Here is a 16758-nt window from a genome sequence, read left to right as displayed (position 1 = left end):
TTCATTTTAACATATTTTAGCTTTCTAACATAGTAGATGGCATATGATTGTTCAATTGGTACTGTATAAAACACGATGAGAGATTCATTAAAACTACTTTGGTGCAACTTGCTTGTAAAATATCCTGAGATCAGACTACTATATTGCAATATTAAAGCATCATGGTTTCACTTTTTAAATTCCCTCTTCATTTTCATATGCTTTTTTTTTGTTTTTGTTTTTGTTTTTTTTAGCTATCTACTGAAAAAATCTGACACTTACATAGGACAGGCTACATTATCACAGAACCTTGCTTTGTCCAAGAGGTTCTCAACCATCTGTCCTATTTCTCTCTTTCTTCAAGACTAATTTACTGGTGTATGAGTTTCCCATTCACATGAATGTCTCAAATTTTGAATGATCAAGTGCTGAATTTGTCTAAGCTTATGGGTCACATGCTATCTAAAAAGTCAAATTTGTATAAGGTACTGCAAGCTGGATAATCAAAGTTTCAGACTTAGTCCCCACTGCATGAATAGGTTTGGTTGTGTTAGTCAGTAACAGTTTTTATCCATCTCAGTCCCTATGATGAAGTCTTTTAGGATTTTGTTTATTTGATTTTTTTTCTCTAAATATCTGTTCTCTCTACCAAAGCAATATACAGTTAGTTTTCAAGAGAATCTTAATAATTTCTAGATTTTGGGTTTTAGCATAGATTGTCAGTTCATGCATGTTAATAGTTTGATATAATTCATTATGTGTGCCTCCAGAGAAGTTTATTGTATTTGCATTGAACCTGTGCACCTGGGACTAAACTTTAACATCCAGTGATCATTATATATAAACCATAACTTAAAAAAATCACCCTCCCTGTTTCCTTGTGCAAGCACAATTATTTTTTTATTATTATTCAGGCTGTAGCACATCTATTTCCAAATTTCAGATTCTAGTCCATATTTACTGCTAATACAAAAACAAAAGGCATAACTAGAAAAATACTATAGTAGTGGTCTAAGGAGCCTCACAATGAGAGAAGGGAGTGCTTTGATAACCTACCTTTGCTGATATACTGACCTTCCATGGTCATGATTGTGGTTTCTTGAAAAATTATTATCACTCATTAATATCCTATGTCATTCTCTCATTAGAAGTACTGTTGTCTTAAGTAGTCATGTAACCTCTCAAACAGAGCACCAAAGACTCACGCAGTAAGTATAAGAAAAATAAAGTGAAGAGATTATCCAAAGTATGCTTTAGGATAAATGCTTTAGGATAAATGCATAGAAAGGAAGAAGAATGTGAATCAATAACAAAATTCTAATGAAAAAATCAGTTCTAAAATTAAATGCAAGCCGTATGAACAGACGTTTTATAATTATAGTGATATAAAGAATTCTGAATTCTGTTTTCTATTGAAAGGTAGGAATATCATGCTGTTCACTATGAGAATGTTCTCTATGGCAACAAATACTGAAGCATTCTTGCTACCACACTCAAGAGAACATAATCCAACACCAAGTAAACACCAACAATACTGTGCACATTCTGTTCTCAAGAACCAGGCCTCCTATTAAACATTTTCTTTTGACTCATATCGCATTTAAGAGGCTTACACTTTTTTCTTGTCTTGTTTGCAGCATCGTTCCTGCATTTCCTAATACTTTTAGAAATATTATTTTAATCCAGGAAAAATACATGTCTTTAAATGGAAAGGATGGGGCTATTGGGATTGGAAAGGCCACTGGGAATCACTGCTGAGGAAATAATTTCAGCAACAATACTGTCCCAGTTCCTGCTGTGTTTTATAAGTACCAAGTCAGACTAACCCCATCACACCTCCCTGTTTTGTAGTTCCTCTGGTTAAGCCTCTGGGCTTTCCTGTGTTCTTACACATAGCCTGTCTGTTTGTCTGAGGTACAGCAAGAAGAAGTCATACAGTATTAATAGAGCCACCCAATTCCCTGCACTCAGGGAGGCATGCTGACGACGAGAGGTGAGGCAGTGTTCTGTGGCTGAAATGCTGCTCAACTCTGATACCTCAGAGCAGCTTCATGGCAGATTGGAACTGAGCTTGTGCTTGAGTGGTTGGCCATACTGCTTAAAATTTAACATTTTTTCTCTGATGATCTCCAGAGGTCCCTTCCAATCTTACTGATTCTGTGATTCTGTAATTCTGCTCTGTCTGTAACCCCTGCAAGACAATGTCCTGCCACAGTTCAGAGGATACGGTGTTGTTCTTAGTACACAGTATGGACAAGACAGTGTCAGGTTTGGCTCTGTCCTTTTCTAGATAAAGCTATCTCAGCAGACTGTACACCCTCCCACAGGTCTCCGTGTCTCCCTATACGCACAAGACATACCTTCAATGATATCTGTCTTAGTAAATTAAACATGTTGAGGAATATACTTGGGCAGAACAGTGCAGGTATCTACAAATGATCTGTATTATTTCAGTCTAGACCAGCCTTCTCTTTCCAAACAGTTCCTGAATGTGCTGAGGGAATTACAACAAACTTAAATATCATTCGCAATAAACAATTTGGTAGCAGACCTCCTACTTTGGAGACAAGACAATTTAGTAATGTTCATGGAGAATATTCCATGTTAGGTGGTGCCAGAGAATAGTCTCAGACATGTCTGATATACTACTGCAGAGATAGCCGTAGTTTTGTGAGTAAAAAAACCAACCAAACAAACAAAACAAATGCTCGTGGGCTGCAATGCAACACTCACCAAAATATAGATCATTTAAATTAAAAAAAGACATGAAAAAGCCCTCAAATCTAGCTGCTATGTAGTGTGAACACAGGCACTCCATGAATATACTCAACACCTTAAAATAGTCTGTGTCACCTTTATCTCCAATGTGCATAGAAATATAGTTGTACCCTTAAGGGACTTTGCAAAGGACTAGAAATAATAAAAGTTCTGAGACTGTGCTGAGTAGCAGTATAGATAACTTGTGTCTCCAGTAAGAAGGAGGGAGAGAGAGAAAAAGATGGCATCCAGCCCTTATCATAGGTCTTAGGCTGGTTAAAGAGGAGGGCCAAGTTAGAGAGAATTTCCTCTGTACTGAGGCCAGCTGTGTCTTCTTCTGCCTTTTAAATACTTCAGTGTTACGTAATGGTTCATAAAGCACCCCCTTATGTAGAAGAAAGAAAACAGATGGAAACATACTGGGTTTAGTTCGTAGGCGGAAAGTATTACTTCTAAATAATACGGTTCAGTATTAGATTTCACAAAACAACTTTACAGCTCTTTTCTTGCTATTAACAAAGATTAGTTTAGACTCTTATTCATGTACTCCAGTATCCAAAACACCACTGAAATTCATAAATCTGGGAGTTTGGGATGATCGCTGCCTCTGGCTGCGATAACCTAAAATAAGTGCCCCCCCCCGGCCCCAGCCATTATCATGTTCTGTTTTTCCCTAATGCTGGACAGGTAGTTTTCTCATGAAAGCTTAGCACTAATACTTAGCTGTCAGATCAAATAAAATTCATTCTAATTATGCTGAACAGAAATACAGATGCTGAGGAAATTCCCAGGAGAACTTTTTAATAGGTGTGCACTGTCACTTACAAAGATGTACAGAAGAGTTAAATACAAATATTGGCATACATTTTAGGATACAAGATCACAACTTACCTCTAAATTCTGTGAGAGGACCTAACTCCTGCATTCCTCCCTCACAGACACTTACATAGCGTTTTATACCAGGCATTCATTGAATCTGCTCTGTGAATAAACAACATTCATGCTAAATAATTCAGAAAATCTACCTATGCATTTCTGCCCAGCACTCAAGTTATCTGGCTCTTTTTGAGCTCCACCCGTCAGGAAGAAAAAGGATACACGGGATGAATATGAATATCTGAAAGTCTTCTTTTCTTTCCAGATCTGTAGAGTCTCACCAGTGATTATGCTAAATTGATATTTAATTGTTGGAGCTGTTTTCTTTCAGATTTTCAGCTGCACTAGCCATTCATTATAAGAAAATTACAAACTCACAGCAACTTTAAAATCTGTCACCTATATGCAACTGTACGAGAGGAAAGTGAGGAAAAAAAATATGCCTGCAGGGAAAAATCCTAAATTTGGCAACTGATCAGACCTACAACATCCTGAAAACACAGCATGCTTCCATTATAGGGCAGAGAAGGCATTTCCCCATCTGTTCTTCACCTTTAGCTATCTCATATAAAATTTGAGAGAGAGCATCTTTACCTGTGACAACAGAGAAAACCTTCAATACAAATTGAATAACATTACTATTGCTATCATTATTAAACATAGGATTAGCCAAGAAGCTTTAGCAGAATATTTGTGCTTGAGCTAGAGTTCAGCTAAAAGCCTATATTAAGGAAAAAAGGGGAATTCAATATAGAGTTATGTCTGAAGTCCTTCCCGTTTGATGATAGCAGTCCACACCCTGAAGTCCTCTTCTGGGAGTAGGTGCTCATTAGAGTAAGGTTTAGTCTTAAAACACAAGGTTATTTGTGAGTGGGGGTAGAAATGTGGAAGGGGCATCGCACCCGGTTCAGCTTGACCCACTTTAGGGTGCAGGACACAAGAGTTATGGAGACTGCAGGAAGGACCATGAGAAGATGTGCGAGTCTGCAGTGTTGTGGCTAACTCAGGTGCTTCTGGGAGAGGATGCAGCATGATAGGGGAAATCCCTACTCATGGCTAATAGAAATACACTTTCTAAGAGCAGCATTGGCTTGGGTTATCAGGGCTCCTATTCCACTCCGTTCAGGTACTTATGCTACTGCAGTCAGCCTAATATGTATTGATCAAGATCACTGTATTGAGCAAGCATGTACATCTAGGACTGATAAAGCTGTTTTCCACATTGATCATTTAATAGAGGAAAAAAAAAAACAGATTAAAACCCCACAAATTCTTTGTGAGTTAGTTCCTCATGAAAGAGAAAGAGATATCCGATAGAGCATATCCTCTAATACCTTTTTTGCTTCTAAATTTTAAAAGGAGATAAGATTAAGTATTCTAATAAGGAGTTAAAAAGATCGCTAGAAATGGAAAATTAAAGTGGGAAGTTTAAATTGGTGCATCTTGCTAACAGTTCATATTGCTCTTTATAAGCAGTGAGGAGGACAGAGTGTCAGTGAGTAGGAATCATCAAAATGAAGCCAAGAAAATACAAAGCAACTAAAAGATCCATAGGCACATGTGCATACCAGTCATTCTGCTTTTAAAAATAAAATTTAAGTCTTTTTTTCTGGCAGACTTCCATTGAAAGTGTTTAATTTCTCCTCCCACCTGCTTCTCCTCAGGAATAATGTAATGAACTGAGTAAGACATTTGCATTATTCATATTTGCTATTTAACGAATTCTTCGGTACACGATTCAGAAAAATATCAGAAAGTAGCATTCTCTGTATTGCTATCCTACTATTAAAAAGTTTCCAGCTGGAGATTTTTGTTTCACAGTCAAATGCTATTTCCTGCTTTTAGAGTCAGTATTTTAGCCCACCGAATTTATTTTATTCCCTGTAACATGTCTTCTTATTTCAGCCAATAGTAATCTTTGATGCAGAACTTTTCTTTTTAAATTCTATGTATATGAAATTTGTTGCATACCCCTGTCTACTATAACAGTAATATCTTAAAGGAATTCACTTAAGTGGGCCTTCCTCATAAATTTAGATCAACTATCTCTAGTTAAATTATGTTTTGCAAGGAGTTCCTCGCTGAATTCTGCAAGATTGTTTCCCTTATTCAGGCACAACTCATGTTATTTAACAGGTCTTTAATTACTTGCTATATCTCATGTCTCTTTTGTGAAAAATGTTGCCAATTTCCCGTTCTCAGAAGTGAAACAAGTTCTGAAGGTATCCTGTGGCTATGTTAAGGATGATATGGTACCAGGGATGAGATTTTACATATGGATGGTATTTTATCATTACATTTTTACATAGTAGTAAAAATACATGGCCAAGAGAGCAGACAAGTTTCATGAAATTCAGAAACACAGGATACAAACAAAAGATAGATTAAAATTGGTATTGGTAAAGTACTATTTAAGGGCCAGTTGCTGCCATTCTACTTTGGAAGGTACTAATCTGACTTGGTGGAAGGAGTGCTACTTGCTGGGAAGGCACACTCAGGCACTGAGTAAGTAAGGTTTGCCATGTCCACTGCCAGGGAAAAGCAGTTTTGACAGTAAGCAACAGTGTACAGAGCCTGATGACCTGCACCTTTTCTATCAGCATTATTAGCTGCTGCCCTGGCTATAACTCACGTCCAAATGGCTGTAGAAGGTCAAGAAAAGTTCAGACCATCTGTTGTTGGAGTAAGCTGGAGCATCCTCAGTCCTTCCTGTCTCCATCCACGTAGACCACAGAAACGTGAGACTGGCCTAACAGTGAGCAGCCTTCAGCATGGCCCCAGAGGGCAGTTTAAGTCCACGTCTGAGCATGAACTTGTTTGGAAACCATGTAGAGGGTAGGCTTGAGAGTATAGCCTTGAAACAGCCTTTGCTCCACATCTAGCTGCCAAGGCAGACATATAGCCCGAGAGCTCCTCCAGTCATAGAGCTTCCTGGGGCCTCCACCTCTCGTGTACAAAAACCATGCAACTAGTTCTTATGAAAGGATACCATGTGTGGGGGCTAGAAGAAAGGTGATTTCTGGCTGCCCAGTCCACAAAATAAGAAAGCAGGTAAAAGTGAAAAACTATCCCTATTCGTTGTGGTATCAATGCCATTTAAACTTTATTTTGTCATGATCTGAATAACAAGATGGTGTCTAATTGAAAAAAACATAACATCTGGGGCTTCTTCCCCTTTAGCCCAGGATTCTTGAAATCAGTGGTTTCGTAAAAATTACTCTTATAAGTTGCCATGAAACATAATACAGTTGCATCCTTGTAGAAATTAAATTATTAATGTCTTCCACACTGAAGAGAGAAATTCTTGAAAATATTCCTAATGCACAAAAGCAAAAGATCCTTCTGAGAAACTACCTTCATTTTCAAAATACTTCTGAACTAGCACAAAAAAAGCATCTCCTGATTTCAGCAATTCAATAAACATGGGGTAAAAACAGTCGTTTCTGTACGGGAAGCACATTAAACAGAACAGAGAAGGCTCAATGCAATTCATTTCCATTGACTGAGTCTATAGGGAAAAGATGGTCCTGCCAAATTCAATTTACTTTATTATGTTGGGGGAAATAATGGTTCTCTTAAAAAAGCCCAGATTCAATTATAAATATAAGCAATTATGTTCCATTTTGCAGAAGGTCATGCATACAAGGAAGAGGCACATGGAATTGTTTCAAGAGTTAAATCAGAAATTTCAGACTCTGGACAGATTTCGGGACATACCAAAATCAGGCAGTATGGTAAGTTTTCTTTCTTAGATATTTCAAATATACTGGCTTCATAATACTAACAATAAAACAAGAGTGTTTTGAATTTAGTATTATTTCCTGAGAAGACCTCAGTCTCTGCTGCTTTTAGATCGCCTTGGAACTGAGAACAAAAGATATTTTCGGTAATCTAACCTATGACAACACTCATTAGATTTTACAACTGGACCATAACTAATTCACTGACATCATTATAGATGACAAGTAATTGAACTGTAGGGAACACATTTAAAATCTATATGTGTCTACAAAATCTAAAGGACTGTATAAAGAAAGCAGCTCACTAGTGTAATTTGGCCAGTGGGCTTTTCTTCTAGCTGGGCAACCAGATATTAAATTAGTTACTGTAAATAAGTCCAGCTGAATTCACCTAAAAGTGAGATGGGCCAGAAAGCACACAGGGTCTCTGTAATGCTGTATCTTTTTTGTAATAGATTTATAAATATTTACCAATGGAAAAACAAAAATTAAATCATCCTGAGTTGACTCTGCTGTAATCATAATTCAGATTTATACACACACATTCATACATACATGCATCACACCCTGACTACATCTGATAATGAGAGCAAGGAAATAGTTGATTCTGCCTAATTAAAACAGCAAATTTAGTGTGACATATTTTTAGCAGTAATATTATGATTAGTAATAATTTTATAAATAATTTTATACATAATTTTATAATATGAAATTATATTTTAAATGCAACCCAGCTAGAATTATTTCATTCTATAACTTCTAATGAGAAGTTGCTCTCAGACATGAAAAAGAATCATTAACCAGATGTGAGGTCAATAAATTTACTCATTTTAAACCAGTTGAAGTTTGGTCGTGGCTCTTTGATGGGTTAGATGAATGTTTGGGTGTTACTTTGCACCCAGTTCTCACACATACCCATTATGAGATTTGCTGTCTGTGTGGAGTTTAAATTCTTTCAAAAATCTCAAAGAGAAACTCAGTGGAAGAATCGTGTCTTGTTTCACATCAGCACTATGTTTTTTGAAGGGTAAAAAGCAGCCTACGAACATAGTCTGTAAGACAATGGGAGCGTGATCTAGATCTAACTAAATATAGATATCTCAGGCTATTTTAGATACCCTAGTGTATCCTGCACTACAGTACAGTGCAGGCAGTGATGACACAGGATTCATGGGAAACCTGCATCTATAATGAAACAGTTCACAACCAGGCAGGATATCAAAAGACATCTAAAATGGCACAAAAAAGCAACTGAATCCCACCCAACACATTATAGCAGAAATCACTTACGAACTTGGTCTTACTTGTAATGATTTTACCATATAAAATTTAGCTTTCCAAAATCTCCACAGACACTACAAAATAACCAGCTTTCAGCCTATGAGCTCATTAACCTGTAAAGCAAAGTGGCTCTCACAGACTTTCCAAGGACGAAATTTCTGCTATTCTGTCATGAGCAGCAACCTGCCTCAATTTAAAATCAGACTGGCAATCTCTGTTTTAAACCACTCCACATCTCCAGACAACAAGCTCTTCATAATTACCTTCCCTTCTCTTCCCCTGATTTTCTACACAACTGTTACTAAAAAGATGGCTCTTGCTGCTGGATCACATGGTCGTTCCTCACTTAAACCGGCTCTTGTGAAAGAAAGGGTTTGGCAGGCAGCTCAGGTGAAGAGACTGCCAACATGTTGATGGCTCGCAGAGAAAAACAGTCAAGACATTGTTGAACACGAGCCAGCCTGGCTCCCTGTAAAGTCATTTCCTCTCTCTGACTTCTGTGTCTCAGGAGAGTACATTAGTGATCAGCTTTATAAACAGAAAAAGCATTATTTCATCTTCACATTTTTTAATTCCTCTTTCTTCTTTGGTCTTCAGGAGAACTCAGCACCAAACAAGGCTCCATGGGACACTTTCAAAAACACAGGCGAATATCAACACTATACAACGATAAACGTATTAGACACAGAGGCAAAAGATGCTTTAGAACTAAGACCAGCAGAATGGGAGAAGTGTCTGAACTTGCCTTTAGATGTGCAAGAAGGTGACTTTCAAACAGAAGTTTAACAAAAACAAAAGAAACTCAACAAAGAAACAAACAAAATTAAATCATTGCACTGACAATAAAGAGACTTTGGGAATCCTGACGCTCCTGTCTGAACGTTGTGACTATTTTATGTCAGGCTCTTCCTGTGCCAAATGTCAGTGGGCTTTTTCGTACAGTATATTCCCACTAGCATGGCTAGTGGAGAACCAGGTGTACAATTCTTACCATCGTGTGTTGTAAGTACCCGTGGAATGGATTTGTAAGGTAATCTTTATAGATAAACCTCAAGCAACGATTCATGTTGTAACAGCTTCATTTGGTTTAGTTTTCAAAAAACTTCACCATGAAGCACAATGTATATATTTATGCAGTTTTTAAAGTTTATAACAGTCTGTTTGGCCATTACTACACTTTTTACTTTATAATATAAAAGCAAAGTTTTTGTCATTAAATGAATGTCTGTTGAGCTACATTCTTCATTGCTTTAAATGCAATAAAGTAATAATCTCACTTTTATATGAATAATATATTTCACATCTTTATTATTGCAGTTTTCTCTGGAAAGCTCAGAGTAGCTTTCTCTGCTGCAGCTGTGTATAAAATATTTAAAATGTTGTATGGTGTAAATAAACCTTTGTCTACATATCAGTTTCTTACTGCATTTTATTCTGAATTTGTTGGTCTTAAAGTTGTATATTTATAAAGGTTTCTTTAAAACACACATATTAAATATCTATTCAGAGTTTTAATAGCATATTGTTATAGCGTCTGAAAGGAGTTTCTCAAATAGATTTGTACAGTTACTCTGCGCTTTCTTAGATATTCTTCTGTGACAATGTACCATATAGATTGGACTTGTCAGAATACTATTACAATTGTTCTGTTATATAAGGTGCTTTTTTGTCTTGTTGCAGAGAAACAACTAAGAGAAAATTAGGAAGTTCCAAAGCACTACACCCCAACGAAATGTTGATTTAGAACCATCAGATCTTGTGCATGTTCTTGTTGTTATATAACAATAAGAATGAGTTTAAAGATAAAAAGTTCTAATATATTTTAGACAAAAAAAATGAGTGTGTTTCATACTGTACTGAAGAGAACAGCATGGTTTATATTACAAGTACAGTTTCATAGGTAGGAGTAGATAGAATGACTAAATCCCACTTCCCATGCTTAGAACCAAAAGTAGATCTTCAAAATCTGTGCTCACCTACTACATAGCCTGTGGGTGGGGGGATATCTAAAATATCCAGGTGCCAAATTTCTGGGGGAAAAAAATCCCAAACTGCCCCAAGAATGTTTTAGTTCTTGTAGTACAGAATAGAATATGCTACAGCCTACTAGTTGGAGAGCTCTTCTGAGAGGAAGAAAACTTAATTACTAGTCTGCTTAGAAAGAAGAGAGACCTCAATGCAGACTCACCAGAGAAACATTAATTCAAAGTATTGGTAGCAGATCTTTTCCTGGACACCTGTTGAAGGAAAGTACTAGATCATCAGTTCTTCCAGAAAACAAGCTTAGGCACTACCTTCATGACAGAGTTCCAGTCTGTGAATCCTTAAAGGAAGGAGATACTTTCTCTTGACTGCAGTAAGGTCCTTAAGTTATGAAGAGAAGCAGAATTTAGAGAGTACCCTGACTTTGCTTACTCTGAATGGCATCTCATGCCATTGTGCCATTGAGTGCACGCTTCCAAAATCTAATGCTTCAGTACCTTCTGAAGCATCTTCCCATGAATAACACCATCTTTCCATGAATAACACAAAATAACTAGAACCAACCTGGTATCAAGTCCTTTGCAGAACTATCCCTTTATCAAGAGGCTGATGGAGGAGGAGGCAGCTGTCAAAACTGCATTAACAGCCTGCTGAAATCACACTGCACAGATCTGATAGTGCACCAAAAACTCAATCTTTCAACAGAAGAGAACTTCAATTCCCAAATATGAATTTGAAACTCTTGTTTTTTTAAATCAAATTCTAATCTAATAAGGACTTATTTTCCTCTTTAGATAATGGTTCTAAAGAAATGTGACATTTTTAAAACATTTCATCCAATACAGGCGGCATCTCTCAATTAGAGTAAGGTTTGCAAAATTTTAATTTTCAAGACCAAGTCGGGGAGGTTAGAGGCCCTGCATCCAGATATAGATCTTAGCATCCTCCTTGATTGATCAAAACCTAATACAAACCTGGAGCACACGTTATTTTAACAACTGTAGTGCAGAGATAATTTATATAGCTTTATACCAGCTAACTCATGTTCCAAAAGTAGCCTAGTTAGAGCAGCAGAATACTTAAGGTAGGCAGCAAACTTACCCAAGATATATGATAAATCAGTCCACACTAAATATTCTGCTGTCCCAATTGTACCATTATTAATAAACTGGTTGATGTAGGTTTAACATTAACCTGAGTATATTGCACCACACAGCAGTCACAGATGTGCTTTCAGTGTACAAACAGTAATGTTCAGTGCCTCTTTATTCAGAGCTTGTGCTACAGAGCCACTCAAAAAGTGCCTTGTGCTATCCCACCTGGCCTCCAGCTGTGGTTCCAGGAAGGTTCAGGTGTTTGATGGCTCACCTAACAAGTGCAACTGGCACCAGACAACTAAATTTAGCCAGTTCAACTAAACCCAGATTGAACTTGGATCAAATTTACAATGCATTTTCCATAGAGGGACATAGAAGAAGCAAATATATTGCTGGAAGAGGACTCATTTTCTCAACAGTCTAAATACACATTAGTAATCTTGTAAGACCATATGCAGTTCCTCTATCTCTGTCTTTCTCCTACACACATATTCAGGAAGGATTTTTTTTCTGGCAAGCTGACGCTGAACAAAATACGTCCTGGACTTTTCAGTATGGGGAAGCAATACACACAGAAAATCTTAGCTGAGCAGCCATAGATCACCCAGACAGCAGTTCAAGATGTCCATGATTTCACAGCCAAGGCTGTAAAATGGGATTTGGTGTAGCTGGCCTAAAAGAGCTGACAAAGTTGTTCACTACATGGTCCCTTGCCAAAGTGATGCTGTTTAACTCAGAATCTTCAGGGGAGATAAACTTTGAATTAGTCATTAGTCCACTTCTGTTCATACTCTGCAACATCTCTTGGAGAGGAGCAGAAGGACAGAACAACTGAAGAAGTACTGCTACAAGGGGCTAGAAGTCGCAGATTGTCAAGAAGAGTGAATCTTTGAAAGAGCTACTGTTATGCTCTTCTTGTTTTGTTTTGAACTACTAATTTCATTTTATACCTCATATTTTCTTATGATGAACAATTAATAACTTTTATCTATTCAATTTTGTCTCTTAACTATATAGACTTCTGCTATAGGACCCACACTTACCTTCTTTTCAGGATTATCCTGGTCCAGTTACTCGGTTGTTACATGGCAGCTTTTCCCTGGTTTCTACTATCCTTACTACTTCTGTCCGTACAGATTTTCCATGTTGCATGTGCCAAATTTCTTAAATAATTCTCAGTAAATCCCAAACTCTATTTAGAGTATTCTGTTTGAACTCCACAATAAAAAAAGGAAAAACTCAGCTAGGAAGATTCTAAAACACTTTTTCATTCAGATTTTTTTAAAAAAATAGGTAAAAATTTGTGTCAAAATTCAGCACTTTTGGCCTTTTTTAAAAACTATTATTTAACAGAAAATACATTAATATCCCTTTAGGCAAGAAATAGATCCCAAGTAGTTTCTCCTAAGTAATTGCTTTATCCAGTGGACTTTAGGAGCATTTTTTTTCTGCTATTCCTTATCTCTGGTCCTGTGAGTGCACTTAATTTCTTAAGTAGAGCTGCTCCAGCGAGACTGGTTACACAGTCAGAAGGTGAACAAGGGCTATGTGAGCCCTTTCAGACTGATCTATAGCTGTTTCCCACATTCTGAAAATGTACTGAATTCTGAGCTTTTGTATAGAAAGGGAGTATCCCTTCACTCCTCTAGATTTGTGTTTATAGAGTGATGTCCTCTCACTTGCTGGGATTTTTTTTTTTAATATTGTGACAGGCATTTATGCCAGAAGAGGGTTCAGAGCTGTTGTTCAAGACTGTTCATCCCTGTAACTAAGAATTAGGCATCTGTTCCTTGAGAGAGGTGAGATTTAAAAAATAATTCTAGTCTCGGTGTTTTCTGATTGATTAGATTAGGCCACTTTGGGGAAGCCCAGCTGGAGATGCCTACTTCCTTGTATCCATTGTACAAGCATGTGGAGTCAAGTTCAGGAGACAAGCACCTAAATCGTACATGATGCAATGCTGACCATCAAAAAAAACTATAGATCAAACTCTTTGGTGCTGAAATATCTTTAAAAATCTGGCTCTGAATCCAATTTTAAGAACAGCTACGAGCTGGTGTTTTCCCCCATCATCAACTCAATGATTTATTGCATTACATGCCCAGGCTGTTGGCTCAGGAAATTGCAAAAGGTGATGCCTGAAGGACCTCATAGTGTGAAAAAGAAACTAGAATTGATTAGCAGGTATGTTAAATTTCTTATTTGGTGCCTCCTTGTACCTAACCATCTTATTATCTGCTCTTCTCAAGAACAGTGTATTAGAAAAAAGAATTTTAGAGCTCTGTTTTTTAGTAATTAGGGTCTTAAGCAAGAGTTAGCTATGGTTTCTAAAGACAGATAGGCAGAATCTCTTCTCTTTAGTCTAGTTAGAAGTCTAACTAAAGCACTGTCTTGCTAATATTTCCAACACTGAACTCTGGCAGGGCAATGCAACTCTGCCCGTCACAGTTGTGTAGGTTATTTCTACAACCTGTAGAAAAGAGACTCACCTCTGAAGCCAGCTAGACCAATTCAGTACTCTAAGTACTACTTTCCATTGATTTCACAGAAAATTTAAAAGCCCCCTGAGAGCAATAACATATTTCTAAATTAAGCATCAGATTCAGCAAGATTTAGACATTAACATGTGAGCTAATGTCTGAGCTCCTGTTATAATCAATGCAGAACAGGTCAATATAGTCAATGGAGCCTAAACAACAATTCAGCTTACCAGTTACTATAGGCAAGTTTCAGTTAATCTGAGATGCTCTGGGGCATCTGAAACCTCTGTATGGGGGTTGCAGATATGAAAGACCTGCACTCTTCTGGAGTAGCAGCTAGAGTCCAAGCAGGACCCCACATTGCACCTAAAATGACACTAGTCGCTTGTGTTTAGACAGATGAATCCAGCTCCAGAGGAAGATTACTGGAGATGCCCTGGACCTTTCTGGCCTCCAGCCTCTGCTCCAGAGACGCATGGTACTATGGACCTCATATCAGGTTTGCCAACTCCATTTGGATGTCTACTGAGAATCCATTTTGCCGCCTCCTGTTCTGAATATGTATATCAATCCACACAGAGGATGCATCTTCTATTAATAGTTTTATGATTAGACATCTAAATCCTGAATACAGATTATAGGATCTCATCTGCCTGAGATGAGAAAAAAAAAAAAAAAAAAAGGAAAGAAAGAAAAAAAAAAGATAACCTTGGAAGAGCCTGAACTGCCAAGTATCCTTTGACTGAAAAAAACTATGTTCTGGAAGGTCATGTACTGGTCAGCCAGGCACACAGGAGTCACAGAGCCAGGAAGATGACAATGCTGGTTTTGGTTGGATTTGAATTTCAGTGATAAATGGTCTGATATAGCATACACATTCTTGCTATCTGGATCTGACCCTAGAGTCTTGCTCTCTTTTTCCAAGAGACGTTCATAACCATTCAGAAATAGTCGAGTTTCCTCTTTTTTGTATCGTTCTGGCCCTCTGATGCTTATATTGCTGCTTACACAAAGGTCAGACTTGAAGTGAGGCAATGATATGTGTGTTTACTAGGGGTAGTGTCTGATCCGTTAATTCTAGCCCTTTTCTGGTACAAGGATGGTGGTGGTTCAAAATTCTCTAAAACGAGTAGGATGAGGAAACTCTCAGCTTCCTCACTGAGTCTTCTGACCAGCAGATGATTATACAAAGGAGGGAAGACACTCCCAACCTCACAGCAGATAAATTCTGTAATACTCAAGTCTGTACGATTTCTGGGGGTGTTTAAAAGGCTGTAATGGATTGTTAGGTAATTGATAGGTAGCTAAAGCAGGTAATTTTTTAGCCTACAAAGAAAACTAGGTGTCCACAAAAAAGGAGGTGCTTAACAAATTTAGAAGTTTAGTCTTAGATAGCAGATGGATTTTTAGGTGCCTTAGTTCAGCCTTAGGATTTATGTGCACTAGATTCCATTTCATTGCCGCAAGGTGTTCTTAATAGCAGATTGTGTGGGATAGACTCAGGTCATGCTGTCTGAGAACAAATACACACACTATTTTTGCCAGAGAAACATTAGAATGGTCTCTCAGCCACTCCCCCGACAAACCAATTTGGGCTTAAGATATCACAAATCAAAAACAATCAGTTCCCAAGGCATACTACACAGAAGTACAAAAGGTAATCCATTAATCAGAAACTAAGCAATCGTAACATCAGAAAAGGAGAGGAAAGAGTTCCCTGTTTTATAGTGTAAGTCTCAATGCTTGCTTTCAGGTGCTGTATGGAATGTTATATCAAAAAAAGAATACTTTCATTATCTCATACCTAAGAAAATAAGAGCAAATTACAAGCATTTAAAGGCATTCTAAAAGAGGATGATACATATCTTTCTCTGTTAGGTCTGAAAAGCCAAAAAAGCACCAAGTCTTTTTTTTTTTCCCTGAAATAACTATGCAATTTCGTTATATATAATTTCCGAAACAGAAGGCCTCAGAAGCATCTGCCTCAGCATCACCCTTTGGTTATAACTTAATGGATATCTTTGGGGGGGAATTAGCCAAATGACAAAAATGTATATATAAGTTTTCATATACCAGAGTAAAAAGAGACTATTTAACTTAGATTTGGAAATTTATATGGAAATCTTATTTTATGAAAATGTTAATTATAAAGATGATAGATCATCTTTATAATTATATATGATATATATTTGATATGATATATTATAATGATATAATTATATATGATTATATATATATGATATATATTAAGAGAAGATTTAAAGTAGACTTTTTTTTATTATTATTTACCATGGCCACTTAGAATCAATCCCTCTTGTAAATCTGGTATAGCAGTAAAGAAACTGATTAATTTTTGTAGGGAAAAGCAGGATCATTTTTTTCTCAGTAATTAATTTGTGCATAGCAAGAAGTCCCCTATTTTTAATAAAAGAATACTACCTGAGGATGAAAATCCTTAGAGCATGCACCAGAACTTCTAATCTTAAGAACTTGGTTTAACAGATGTAACTTGGTGTAACAAGCTAGAAATAAAATATTCTTTCTTCTTTACTAGATGAGTTCCAT

The 16758-nt window shown here is 37.0% G+C and overlaps 1 protein-coding gene across 1 annotated transcript in view; it reads left to right on the top strand.

Moving 5' to 3' along the window:
- Positions 1 to 9802, top strand: part of ADGRB3 (adhesion G protein-coupled receptor B3) — a 460553-nt gene extending 450751 nt beyond the window's left edge. The window contains exons 29-30 of the mRNA XM_062571088.1: positions 7242 to 7346; positions 9231 to 9802. Of these exons, the coding sequence (XP_062427072.1) occupies positions 7242 to 7346; positions 9231 to 9419 (294 nt within the window). The 3' untranslated portion in view covers positions 9420 to 9802. The remainder of the gene's footprint in view (positions 1 to 7241; positions 7347 to 9230) is intronic.
- Positions 9803 to 16758: the final 6956 nt, after the last annotated feature.

This window comes from Rhea pennata, chromosome 3 (assembly GCF_028389875.1).
Source record: "Rhea pennata isolate bPtePen1 chromosome 3, bPtePen1.pri, whole genome shotgun sequence".
Lineage (NCBI taxonomy): Eukaryota > Metazoa > Chordata > Aves > Rheiformes > Rheidae > Rhea > Rhea pennata.
This window is presented reverse-complemented; position numbering and strand designations above follow the sequence as displayed.